This window comes from Varanus komodoensis, unplaced genomic scaffold (genome assembly GCF_004798865.1).
Source record: "Varanus komodoensis strain SLA01 unplaced genomic scaffold, ASM479886v1 scaffold24, whole genome shotgun sequence".
NCBI classification, from domain to species: Eukaryota; Metazoa; Chordata; class Lepidosauria; order Squamata; family Varanidae; genus Varanus; species Varanus komodoensis.
In genome coordinates, this window is record NW_025335641.1 from 11,420,974 (window position 1) to 11,434,659 (window position 13,686).

Genomic DNA, 13,686 nt, shown 5'->3' on the forward strand with positions numbered 1-13,686 from the left:
CCATCTGTGAGGGATGGTTTGACTTGGAGTCTTGCACTGAGAAGGGAATTGGACCTGATGGCCCTCTGGACGCTTGCAACTCTACTATTCTATAATTCTATGACACTATTTTTCTGAGTTAGATGTGAAGGCACATTTTATCCTTTCACTGAAAAGGTTTGCTTTTAGGATGTATAAGAATAAAAATCCTAAACTACAAATCTGAGATTTTTTTCAAAGGTTTACTGATTTCAGGATGAAAAAGAAACAGGTTGTCCCTTTTTCTCTTCTTCTGATCCTACTATCTTGACCTCTTAATAGCACTACAGTGCTCCTGTTCCAAGCTGGCTGGAGCTTTGAACAGGAAAATTCCTGTTAGGAATAGGGTGTGGCGAAGGTTACTTTGAAATAGTTAGAGGGGAGGTACCTAGCTGTACCTATTATTGTCACTACTATTACTGCAGCTTCAATTATGTTGATGAGTATTATTGTACTCTCTTAGGATGAACCAACTACAGGAATGGATCCTCAGTCCCGACGCTTCTTATGGAACTCAATTGTCAGTGTGATCAGAGATGGAAGAGCTGTGGTCCTGACCTCACACAGGTTATACAAACCTGCACATGTAAAATCACCTCTGCAATTACCTTTTTGCTCATACTGGTCCCCGATTCAAATCTTCAAAGAAAGTAGTCATTCTGGTAATTTGCCAGTTCAGAGTACTGCTGAAAAGCTACTTCATCAGGGAGAATGTTTTAACCTAACTTTCTCTCTGATGTGTTAGCTTTCCATTGGTGTGTGATTTGCATGGAGACCATGAAGAAGAATTATTCTTTCCTGCCATTTTATGTCAATGATCCTGCAAAGGATTGGCCCAAGAGGTGACCTTCATAGGCGAATAAGAACTTGATTTTCACCCTCTCTGAAGCCTTTTAACCTACTGCTTTACTGAGACTCTTCTTCCATTTTCGCTGCTGAAGGAAGAATGCATCCTTTACATGTTTCTCTTGTTTTCCTGGGCATTGTCCTTGTCTTTCTATATATTGTTATACAACTGCAAATTAGCTCTGAGGTATAGCAGTGGAACTGCAGCACTCCTTTCATCTTGGTTTATTTCACATTTGGAATTTAATAAATAACCTTTCTCTCTCTAAAAAAAAAAGCTGCAAAAGTAGCTGGAAAACATGGGAGGAACCCTGGAAGATGACATTGTCATAAAAAAGACCAACAACATGTAATGAGCAAACAACCATGATAATTGCCTAATGTTGAGAAGCCCCCTCTGACTGGGGTTAGGAACAATATAAATAAAGCCGCAATCTCATGCATGTTTAGAAGCCCTACAACTCCCAGCAGCCCCCAGTCAGCTTTGCCAGGTTTCTATCCTAAACCTTAAATGAGCCCCGAAGTCTTTCTTTTCTACATTAAACTTGAGGTGTTCTATTGCTTTGTTTTTAGAAGAGGGCTGCTGGCAGGCGGGCAACTTGCGCTGCAAGTGGTTGTTTCCCTTTTAATTATTTAATCTTTTGTTTTGTTGCTTGATTGTTGATCTGGGAATCTTTGCAGATTGGGGGGGTTCTATTTTTTCTTCATTAAGCCTGAAATATTACATGCTTTTTCTCTTTACAAGTATGGAAGAATGTGAGGCCCTCTGTACCCGCCTAGCCATCATGGTTAAGGGAACCTTCAAATGCCTGGGCACCATCCAGCACCTCAAATACAAGTAAGCCAGAAAGTTATGTCTAATGTTTCTTCTAGTGCATTTCAGTAAGGAACCTATATAAGGTTATATAACCTATAAGAGGAACCCAAAGCAACTAACAATACCCCCAATCCCAATTTTTATTATATATTTTGCCAAAGGACTACATATACTTGTTGCATCAGTAGATGATGAAATAATTATCTGTGGTTACCGATCTATGGTTTTGTCTGCCCTAGCTTATTTTCACTTGATCACACTTTAAATAGCATGATGATTTAATGTAATCTGTTATCCTTGGCAAGAATTTCATTTCCTGTTTTGTTTAGGCATAAATCAGTATTTTCTTCAATCCCTTCCATGTGTTTGGAAACGTTCCCCATATTCCTCCATCTTGTCCATGTTCCACCCACTTACTCCATTATTGGCATCTTTCACCCTCTATTAAGACTAGATTAAGAATATATGAAAGTACTGTGTTATATCCCATTTTAAACATATACAGTCAATAGATTGAATGTATTTCTTACATTAAACATTGCATAAAGTAAATTTTATGTGTATCCCTACATGAGTAACAAACCCATCTCTTCATAAATGGGCATTTCAGATATGGAGATGGCTACATTGTCACCATGAAAATCAAGCCCCCTAAAGCTGGATTAATGCCAGATTTGAGTTTAACAGAACACTTCATACAAGTGAACTTCCCAGGCAGTGTACAGAGAGAAAAGCACCACAACATGTTGCAATACCAGATATGCACCTGCTCATTGGCCAGGATCTTCCGCTTGATTCTCTCCAACAAGGACAATTTAAATATAGAGGAATACTCTGTCACGCAAACTACCCTAGATCAGGTAAGCTACAATGTCTTGAAAGTAGGGAAATTCAAACAACCCAAGTAGAAACCAGCCCAATACTTCACAAACTCTGGTTACAGAAAAAAAACCTTGGCAATTTTTCATAAAAGGTATAGGAGTGCCAGCTTTGTGAATTGATTGGTACTGAAGGTGGAGTTGAGTAAGTCTTGAACTAAAGAGAACATAAGAGTAATCAGCCACTTTCAGCCAGACCGACCTCATAGGCTGAAAGTCATATTGTTGTTTAGGCAGTTAAAGCAATAGATTCCCCCTCTTGCCATGGTCTTATTTTTGGTTTCACCAGATTTTGTCCTTTTCTGTTGAACACCAATCTCATTTTGTTTTTGCAGGACTCTTACATGCATTTAATGTAGACTTTATCAAAGACATTGCTGGCAGGAAGAGGCCGTATTTCTGCACACATGATGTAATTGCTTCATCAATCAAAGCACACCTCATGGCCTCCCTCACTTAGTGTGCTGCTGCTTCTGCCAGGTCAGCCTATGAGTAAGATTAAGAGTAATGTTCTCCTACATTAATTCTAGACTTTAGGGAAATAAGTCTTTCAGGACTGTACTAGATAGCAACTAAATTACTGGTGAAGAGAAGGGAGGAGACAGCTCTTTTCAAGCTTACCCCTCTAGAGTTACAAACAGCCTCCATCCTTAAGACTTTCACCAAGGTTCTGGTTTCCCTTCCTCTTCTTTGCTAACAGAGACAAAAAATTACTGATTATACATTTTATATATTTATCTGCTTTCCACCCACAGGTTTTTGTGAACTTTGCTAAACAACAGATGGAGGATGAGGAAATTCCTCTACATCCTCGTGCAGCTGGAGCTAATAGAGAGGTGAAGGTGACCCCTTCCTTCTATCGACAGACAACCACATAGAAGAGCTGTACAGCACCTAAAGCAAAGTCTCAGACACCTGAGGGTCATGCCATACCACAGTACTGTAAATACTGAATATGCTTCTCACAAGCATAACGATTTAAGCAAAGCAGGACATGATGAGGGGTTCTAGGTGGGAACAATGATGGGGTCAAATAAGTAGATCGTCAGAAACCAAGCAAGCATTTAATTGCTTCCTAGTTTCATTCTGAACCAAAAGCAGAAAAAGTACAAACACTGGGTTTAAATATCTAACTTGAAACTGGTACCTATGCACAGAATCAGATTAGGACTTGATAGCAATCAAGCACAAGTCGTTTTTTCAGATGTCATCCTGACAAAGTCTCTCACTGCCAACTAAAGATGGCAAATATTATGAATGCAGAGGAAACCTTTAACTTCCTCATGGCTTTCATTATACTTATGGATCCATCCTACTAAATTATAGTTTTAACTTTGAGAAATAGAACTGTTGGCAAATGGTGAAAATTCCAAGGGCTATAAATTACTTCAGTTCGAAGCCTAATTAAATGTACCAGTGGTGGATCTGCAATTTTCCCTGCTATGAAAATCTTAGAGTTTGGATTTAGCCTAGGCCTAGGTCATAACTGTGCAGAACTCTGTGAAATTAATAGTAAACCATGTGGAACAGATCCCCAAGGTACAAATTTGATACTGCATTTGTAGATTGTGTAGGAGGAGTGTCATGTTGTTTGGGGTTCACTTTGAATTATTGTAATCTCTAGATGTGGGGTAGGTATTGTATTCCCCTTGGAGAGTGGGTTGTATCCTACACACTCCCTGATGTTGTTCCATCCCTGGCAGAAGCACCAACTGGAGCCTGTCTAACTGGCGCTTTGGCTGGGGAGCCAGTTTTACTCGCCCTTTGAAAGCAACGGACAAGCAAAGTGCCAGTGGGCAGTTCTTGCAAATGCCAGCCAGAAATGCACCTGGCTTTTCTCAGTTCCTCAATCCACTGTGGGTCAGTAACCTTTATTATTATCTGTTGATTTATACATTTCAATGCCATCAGCTGTTTTGGTCCTATTGAAGGTAAACACATTTTAAATAAACAGCCTTTTATTTTTCAGTTTCAGAGTAGAAGAGAACAAGTCAGTGTTCACTTCTTAACATGTCTGCTGCCAGAAAAGGGGAAGCAAAAGCATGAACATTTGTATGGGGAGCTTGTATGGGAAATGGGTCCCTACAGAGTTTTGAAGCATTTTTGGAACACCAGCACAATTCTTTTTTGAATGACTATCCTTATTTGTTTACAGTATCCTTGACCCCAATAGCTGCTTGCACAACTACTTGTCTGATTTGTTCTCCAAACAATACTCATGCCACAAATATAACCCATGTGTAACATGTTAGGAAGGATATAAACAAAGTAAGTTTAGAAGGGGGTAATGATGATATTCAAAACGGCCCCATGAGGAAATTTGAAAAAACTGGATTTTGTCTTGAGAAATGATGGCTGGAGGAGACATAAAAACACCCTTCAGATACTTGAAAGGCTATCACACAGAAGAACTCAAAGACTTGTTCTTTGCTGACCTTCAGGGCAGAATTGAATCTAATGGGATTAAGTTACAGAAGAGTAGGTTTCAGTAGGAAAAACTTCTTAATGGTAAGAGCATGTCAACAATGGAAACAATTACCTGAAGAGATGGCGGACTCTCCCTTGCTGGAGGTCCTCAAGAGCCTGGGCAGCACTTTGTTGGGAAAGTTCTGGATTTCCAATGATGAACATTGGGGGTTAAACTACAAAGCCACTATAAGTTCTGTGATCCTAACAATTGCGTAACTCACCTTGAAAATTTTAATAGTAAGGCAACTCATAAAGGTATACATGAATTTGAACCTGGCCTTAAAAGTGTGAGTTGCCATTTTCCATTACTTGTAGTAATATTTCCCAACCACCTTGTCTTCAGTACTAGTTGCTGCCTAACAAATACTTTTGTGTTGTATTTGCATAAGGTTGGATGTGTTGAGTGAAAAATTTTATAGTAGGTATTCCTTTTTTAACATGAGCAAGTTGGTTTTGCTGAGCGTTAAACAAGGTAAAACTTCAGCAACCCATTGCAACCGCCTGGAGTCCAGGTTGGATATGCCTTTCACTGTATCATGGATTGTTGAATCATAGGTTGCTGTTACACATTATCCCTGTACTATGGATGTGTGAGGAATCTGGTGGGAGTGAAAATCCAATGGAATTTCATAATTTCCCATCATCACCAGCTTCTGGTTTGGTAACTCCATGCTGGTGCCCATTTACTGTTGTTTGATTCAACAATCTCATAGAGTTCCATCTCTAAAAAAGGTTGAGGTCTGTGCATTTTTACATGCTTAAGAAACTCGTGCATCATTTGTGCTATTTGCACAAATTGGAAGCTGCAAACTGTGCAATTTCTATGTGATTTGTGCAAATTGCACTAGAACTATCTGGAGCTCAGTTTTCAATTTGTGCAAATTGTGTAAATACTGTGCAAATTTCCCTAGCATAAAACATACAAACCATGGCCCATCTCAGAAATTCAAGTGCATGAACTTTGCAGCACACTGGCCCACTTCCAGTCACTGGGTTCTAAGAGGGCAGAAAATCCATTGAGCTCAAGAGCTGGGCTTCCCAGCCGCTCTGTATCCATACCATCTGTTATGGTTTAAGTGTGGAGTGGTAACCACAAAACCCCCAGAGTTCACAACGCAACAAACAGTGGGTTCTTTTCCTGGGTTGTTTGTGGTTAACAACAAAGTATAAACTGGAATGCAGGCACATAATAACTACCTACCATTCAACAACGCAATAATCCAGGATTGTTCTTACATGTGAACCAACACAATATATCTTCAATTACTGTAAGTATTTGGACTGAGATCAAAATATAAGCTTGACTTTATTGCATATTATCTTTACAAATAGTTGGAAAAATGTCTGTACATTAATTCTAGAGAAATAAATCTTGTCAAGGAAACAGTTCATACCTCTTTGTTGACCTTTTTAAAGTTTAAGACAGTATTGCATTATGGTCTTGATATAATTTGCACAGAGCCTTCTTAAAACACACTAATACTCTAGGAACAAAATATAATATAGGAAGGTTCAGTATTTCTTTGTATCCTGACATGTGTAGAAAGGCATACTCTTCTGAGGACTGCAGCTCTCTAACCTGTGTGTAGGCAAACTCCTGTGCATGTTTGGGAAGTAAATCACACTGAGTTCAGTAAGGCTGATTTCTCAAATATACAGTATGTGCACAACACTGCAATATAATTTTTTCCCAAGAATGATACTGCAGGTAGAATGTTCATATGCATCATATGGAGAATGCTTGAATACTTTCCCCACCAAAAAATAAAAATAAAACAATGCCTGTAGTAGGCTGGGCAGGAGAAATAGGCCAGAATCCTTTCCCCCTCATATCCTAGAGCTTTCTGCATACACAGGGCTTTCTTGCATTGTGAACATTCAGGTGAATAATCCCCAACTTGCAGCCTGAAACTGAGTTGTATTGCATTATTATTCTAAGTGTCTTTTCTACTCAGTTCTAATGTTGTCTCCAGGTGATACTTTCATCTACATTGCTAATATATGTACCACAGCAAATGCCTGACTGAGACAGCCCATGCTGCTTTCGGAGGCAGAGAAGGATGCTATCTAGTTGTGAGACTGCCTTGCATTTCCCTCAGAACATGCAGGTTTGTGGAATTCCAGACTATTTTATTGCAAATTCTCATGCTTCCTTTTTGCCACTACTTCCAATACAGATTTATACTGAAAGCACCTCCTCTCAGCTGATGAAGATACCTTGGTGATCTAGACTGCAGTTGAATGCTCTTCTCTGGCTAAAAAGGCAATAGGAAAAGAGAGAGTCAATCCTGAATCCTGCAGATTCAGAAATAGGGGAGACATGGCTTTTGAGTCCTTGGATTTCTCACTGCAGAGTAGGTTCAGCATGCATCTGAAACACTTCACCTAAATTATCTTCTTAACATATCATATTTGCCTAATGTTTTCTCCATACAGATCCATCAACTTTGCTTGATTCATGAAAAACAATCTCACTCTTATAATAAGAAAGGAACAATTGACATTCTTAGGCTAGGGTAGTCCTTAAACTCTCGCATATAGGTGCGGTGTTTATTCTTTGCCCAGACTGTCATCTGGATGAAACAGAGCAAGGTGAACAATCCCACTGCAAGAGACAGAGAAAAATAAAGTCAACATTTATAAAACATTCTAGTAAGAATAATATCCCAAAATTTTAAAACCAAGAATGGTACTTACCTGGAACACACTGAGTCATGATAGTAAAACCAATCCATGTCCCCAGCTGTAATGGCCAAGAAAATTCAGAACTATTTCACATGATTAAAATTGCTCAAAGAACCTTTAAATAAAAAATACATAGCTATTTCTAATATCAATCTGTAAAAACAAAAGCAATAAAGCAACTGAAACACACTAATGCACACAATCAGAAATAAAACCAGTGTCCTTGGGATATAGTCTATTAGATTTCAGAGTGGGACACTTCATCACCCTTGAAAGACAGTCTCAAAAGACAGTCTCACCACCTCTAACTTCTAAGGAATCAAGTTACTGTTACAGGTCAAGAATTCTAACACAGCATTCTGGTCCTGTCTCACCAATAAACTTAAAGACAGGCGGTAAGCAATCACGGGAATGTTCAGTTCTTCGTTTTCCTGGCCCTGTCAACTCAACTCAACCAGGTGCCTCACCTCTAAGAACTCCAGCTGGGCTATTCTAGCTATGCTTTATTTTTTCTAAGAAATCCTCATCTCAGAAACTGCCCCCACACACTTTACTGCCCCATCAAGTTCAAAATATAGTTTGGACCTGATAGTTTATGCTCTATGTGTGGTCCAGTTTTCTCTCTCTCCCCCTCATAGAAACATCCTTCAAAAAAATGTCTGAGTGCTGCTCCTCAAAGGCAGAAAAGGGGAGCAAACTGTATATGTGTGCACATGCTGCCCCCTTCTGGTCTGTAAGTGCTCCCTGTTTTCAATTTCCACTGCAAAACATTTTACTATTTTGACTTGCTTCATGGTAATTTTATATTCCTACAAGGATCACATTCTGGATGCTGCCACTCTAACTTTTACCATGCAATTCCCTGCCTTATTCATTGGATTTTAAGGGGCATCTAGATGACAACTGCTTCCACTTGTAACTCTCCCATGTTTCCCTCAATTTCTTCCATCTTTTTTTCTCCCAAAAATCCATTAAGGTTGAAAAGACAGAATAACTGCAAAGTGTTCTTTGACTGGAAAGTTAGAAACTGTCCATCTGGAAGCACCCTCTGTTTCAATGTCATTGGCAAAGTGAAGTTGCAAGTCCTAGGTGCCACATCAATGAAGAATTTCTGAAAAGGCATCAGGTTTTAAGGGTTCTACTTTACTGTTTTACTAGAAGTCTGAAATCCACAATCTGGATTCTGGTGCAAAAGACACACATTTGGAACTAAAATAATTTTGAGCCCAGGAATGTGGCTTTTCTTATCAAAATTGAACACAGCTCACAGTCCTTCTGCACAAAAAACCTATTCCTGTTACCCCCAAATTGTCTTCATTTCAACAATTTAAGTTAGGCTGAGTTATAACTGAACTTTGTTTTATCACACACAAATAGTCATTCGAGTTCTACAGCAACACTGAAATATATATAGCAAGTCAAACTTACAGTATTATCTGATGATTAAAAAAATACATACCTCATAAGTATAATTAGGGCAGGAAACAAAATAAAATAGCCATGTGAAAGGATTCTTTGTTGGATAAGGGATTTTACAGGTCTTGGATCCTATCAATTTAAAAAATACACAGAAATTTAAACAAATGATTCTCTCTACTTCATATACCTTTTTATACAGCCAATTTTCCCCCTGTACTATCAAGCTGGGCTGGGTAGCATGACCACTCTAGAGTGACTTCCTTTGCTCGTACCATTACATAGTGCCCCTGCCCTTTCATAGTGGCAAACTTGTTAAGGATTGAATAAATTGGTCAGTCACAGGATGGGAAGAAGACAATCATTTTTTTCAGGTGTTAGGTTAGAAAATCTCTTTTCTTCCCCCCCCCCCCCCGCCCCAGGTGATTTTGGAACTGCTCTCCTATAAGGAGTTTCTCTATGTCCTTAAATAATTTTATAGATGGATGGATATCAGGAATTTGGCACTGACAATCCCTCTAGACGGTAAGTAGAAAGAGGTCCAGGAAAACTGTGAGATGGCCAGTCTCTTCTGCTTCCAGCTTTTGTGATTGCAAAAGTGATTGCACCTCAGTCAAAAGCATCCCAATCAAGACAAGCCACAGCAGGGGAAAAATCCTAATGTGGGGGAGAGCAAAAACCAGTCCTGTGAGGACTGAGCATGCCCACTGGCAAAGAATGCTGTCTGGCTGTAATGAGGGAAAGGAATGGGAGTATCAGGGAAAGAGCATGGCTTACTAGCAACTTGAACAGGAGTATGCTAGACAAAATGTGTTCCCACTGGTTTGTCTAACTTCCACAGATGGAAAGTGACATGCCAGTCAATATTGTAGCAATCCAAAGTTTGTTTATTACATCCCAAGGAACCCAAGATGGTTTACATTATCCTCCTTCCCATTTTATCCTAACACTAACCCCATGAGGTAGGTTAGGCTGACTCACTGATTGACCCAAAGCTTCATAACCAAGTAATGACTAGAAGCAGGCTCTCCTGAGTCCCAGTCTAACACTTTAACCACTATGCTACACTGGTCCAGTTATGAGTGTGGTTACACTTTGTGGCTACAGTGACAAAAAAAAAAAAATTAGCCAGTGTCACTCAAAAACGCTTTTACACCAGGAGTAGACAATGTGTGATCCACCTGATCTTCTAGCATACAGCTTCCATCATCCTTCGCCACTGGTAATGCTGGCTAAGGCTGTAGACCCAAACTTCTGGAGGTCCACAGGTTGCCCACATCTATTATACATTTCCAAGCTCACCCTATTCACTCACTTTTTCCTTACTTAAGTTCAACGTAAGCATAGTAATAATAATTGGAAAAAAAGCACTCAGCTTTTACCATCTCTTCTTAGATTACTAAGTGCAACATGAATAGAAAAATTTCCAGCTTCACATGTCTGCAATGAGAGAGAAATACAAGACAGTGAAACAAAGGCTGTTTAAAATAATGGCACAGGGAAAGAAGTTTCTAAACATATGGTCTCAACTCAGTAAAGCTAAACCTTATACGGACTTTTCTAAAACCTAAATCTGTGTGTTTTAGCTCCTTATTTGGTGTTTGTAGCTATTGCACAGCAACCTATATATTCTCATCAAAATAGCAATGTCTCTGACCTGTCGGGTTGCATATCTCTCATCTAAGGCCACAGTTATTAAATGCAAACAGTTGCCCATGAAGCTAAACCAGGGTAATTGTCACAAAAACTATTTCTTGGATGGGGCACTTCCTACACCATGGAGACTAAAGTTCCAGATCTGTAGTTTGCTCCAGGCCTACTCCTCTTCCAGAACAGCTGGTCTGCACTATCACTGAGTATCTGATGGGACGATGTGTGTACAAGCTTTAAGCGGTGGACCGAACCACTGCGTTCTGCCTTGAGATACAATTTACATGATCCATGAAGGCGCACACCCACAGATGCCAGCCTCTCCCTTACTATATATTTCCTGAGCAATTAAGTAATATTTGCCTTTTAAATATCCAACATAAGATATAGTAAAAGCTTTTGCTCTTATAATACCACATGAACATACTTACCAGAATCATGATCAGAGCAAAATTGATCTGTTTTTGTCCATAAGCTACAAAACAAAACATTTACAAAGGTTCTGTCTAGCATTCAATTAGCAGTCAGTGAAATGTTCAAATAATTCTGATTTATTTTGCTACTTACAGGGTGGTGTGTAAAGAGGGTGGTTGATATAATAAGCAAGCCAGGCTGCAAATCCCCAGTAATAGAAACAATTCTGTAAAACAAATTATTGATAGCTGTGTGAATATTTCAAAGATACAGGGCTACTGCCAGAACTTTACATGGAAGTCCCACCTTTGGATATGGGGCTACAAAGAGAAAAAAGAGTTCAAGTCTCAGTGTTTCCTCTTAAGCCCTATGGAACTAAGTGAACAAGCTCTACCTGGACACTATTCTCAGTTTCTGGGGCCTTCCTCCAGGTGCCAACCCTGAAGAGGCCAGGTGAGTAGCAACTAGGGGGAGGGCCTTTTTGGAGGTGCCCCCCCAACTTTGAAATAACATCCTTGCTATGGCCCACCTGGTGCCAAATTTGCCATCTTTTTGGCACCAGGTAAAGACAGCCCTCTTCGCCAAGGCCTCTAACAAACTCTCTGGTCATTCAGGGACCTGGCATAATTAGACAGATGCCTTTTATTCTTGGCCGGGTCTTTTTAATTGTCTTTTAATGTTTTTATGCTATTTTAAATTAATTTTTAACTCCTGTTGTTGTCGTTAGTCGCGAAGTCGTGTCCGACCCATCGCGACCCCATGGACAATATTCCTCCAGGCCTTCCTGTCCTTCACTATCCCTCGGAGTCCACTCAAGCTCACACCAACTGCTTCAGTGATTCCATCTAACAACCTCATTCTCTGCCGAGCCCCTTCTTCTTTTGCCATCTATTGTTCCCAGCATTAGATTCTTCTCCAGGGAGTCCTTCCTTCTCATTAGATGGCCAAAGTATTTGAGTTTCATCTTCAGTATCTGGCCTTCTAAAGAGCAGTCAGGGTTGATCTCCTCCAGGACTGACCGGATTGATCACCTTGTGGTCCAAGGGACTTGCAGGAGTCTCCTCCAGCACCACAATTCGAAGGCCTCGATTCTTCAGTGCTCAGCCTTCCTTATGGTCCAGCTTTCACAGCCATACATTACAACTGGGAAAACGATAGCCTTGACTACGCACTTTTCTTGGCAGGGTGATGTCTCTGCTTTTTAGTATGCTGTCTAGATTTGCCATAGCTTTCCTCCCCAGGAGCAAGCGTCTTTTGATTTCTTGGCTGCAGTCCCCGTCTGTGGTGATTTGGGAGCCCAGCAAAATAAAATCCTCCATTTCTTCCCCATCTATTTGCCAGGAAGTGAGAGGACCGGATGCCATGATCTTAGTTTTCTTAATGTTGAGTTTCAAGCCAACTTTTGTGTTCTCTTCCTTCACCCGCATCAAGAGGCTCTTTAGTTCCTCTTCACTTTCTGCCATGAGAGTGGTATCATCTGCATATCTGAGGTTGTTGATATTTCTCCCAGCAATCTTAATTCCAACTGGTGATTCATCTAGCCCCGCCTTTCTCATGATGTGCTCTGCATATAAGTTAAATAGGCAGGGAGACAGTATACAGCCTTGCCGAACTCCTTTCTCAATTTTGAACCAATCAGTGGTTCCGTGCCCAGTTCTAACTGTTGCTTCTTGACCCACATATAGGTTTCTCAAGAGACTAATAAGATGGTCAGGTACTCCCATCTCTTTAAGAACTTGCCACAATTTGTTGTGATCCACACAATCAAAGGCTTTAGCATAGTCAATGAAGCAGATGTTTCTCTGGAACTCCCTAGTTTTCTCCATGATTCAACGTATGTTGGCAATTTGATCTCTAGTTCCTCTCCCTCTTTGAAATCCTGCCTGTACTTCTGGTAGTTCTCGGTCCACATACTGCTGGAAAAGCCTAAATTTTGCAACGAGAAGCTCATGATCTGAGCCACAGTCAGCTCCTGGTCTAGTTTTTACTGACTGTATAGAGCTTCTCCATCTTTGGCTGCAGAGCACACAGTCAATCTGATTTCTGTGTTGACCGTCTGGGGATGTCCATGTGTAGAGTCGTCTCTTGGATTGTTGGAAAAGAGTGTTTGCCATGACCATCGTATTCTCTTGACAAAATTCTACCAGCCTGTGCCCTGCTTCATTTTGTACTCCTTTGCCAAACCTGCCTGTTATTCCAGTTATCTTTTGGCTTCCTACTTTAGCATTCCAATCCCCCATGATAAGGACATCATTTTGGGTTTTAATTCTAGAAGGTGTTGTAGGGCTTCATAGAATCGGTCAACTTCAGCCTCTTCAGCTCCGGTGGTTGGGGCACAGACTTGGACTACTGTGATGTTGAATGGTTTGCTTTGGATTCGAACTGAGATCATTCTGTCATTTTGGAGATTGTATCCCAGTACTGCTTTTCCTACTCTTTTATTGACTATGAAGGCTACTCCATTTCTTCTGAGGGATTCTTGCCTGCAGTAGT

The 13,686-nt window shown here is 40.2% G+C and overlaps 2 protein-coding genes across 2 annotated transcripts in view; one reads left to right on the top strand and one right to left on the bottom strand.

The window, feature by feature from the left end:
• Positions 1–6,417, top strand: part of ABCA4 (ATP binding cassette subfamily A member 4) — a 125,067-nt gene extending 118,650 nt beyond the window's left edge. The window contains exons 46-49 of the mRNA XM_044432251.1: positions 482–585; positions 1,610–1,702; positions 2,292–2,541; positions 3,315–6,417. Coding sequence (XP_044288186.1) covers positions 482–585; positions 1,610–1,702; positions 2,292–2,541; positions 3,315–3,437 — 570 coding nt within the window. The 3' untranslated portion in view covers positions 3,438–6,417. The remainder of the gene's footprint in view (positions 1–481; positions 586–1,609; positions 1,703–2,291; positions 2,542–3,314) is intronic.
• LOC123024554 (very-long-chain enoyl-CoA reductase-like) overlaps positions 6,316–13,686 on the bottom strand; it is a 29,632-nt gene continuing 22,261 nt past the window's right edge. The window contains exons 3-8 of the mRNA XM_044432419.1: positions 11,347–11,419; positions 11,211–11,254; positions 10,506–10,569; positions 9,173–9,261; positions 7,726–7,771; positions 6,316–7,633 (exon numbers count right to left, since the gene is read on the bottom strand). Coding sequence (XP_044288354.1) covers positions 7,506–7,633; positions 7,726–7,771; positions 9,173–9,261; positions 10,506–10,569; positions 11,211–11,254; positions 11,347–11,419 — 444 coding nt within the window. The 3' untranslated portion in view covers positions 6,316–7,505. The remainder of the gene's footprint in view (positions 7,634–7,725; positions 7,772–9,172; positions 9,262–10,505; positions 10,570–11,210; positions 11,255–11,346; positions 11,420–13,686) is intronic.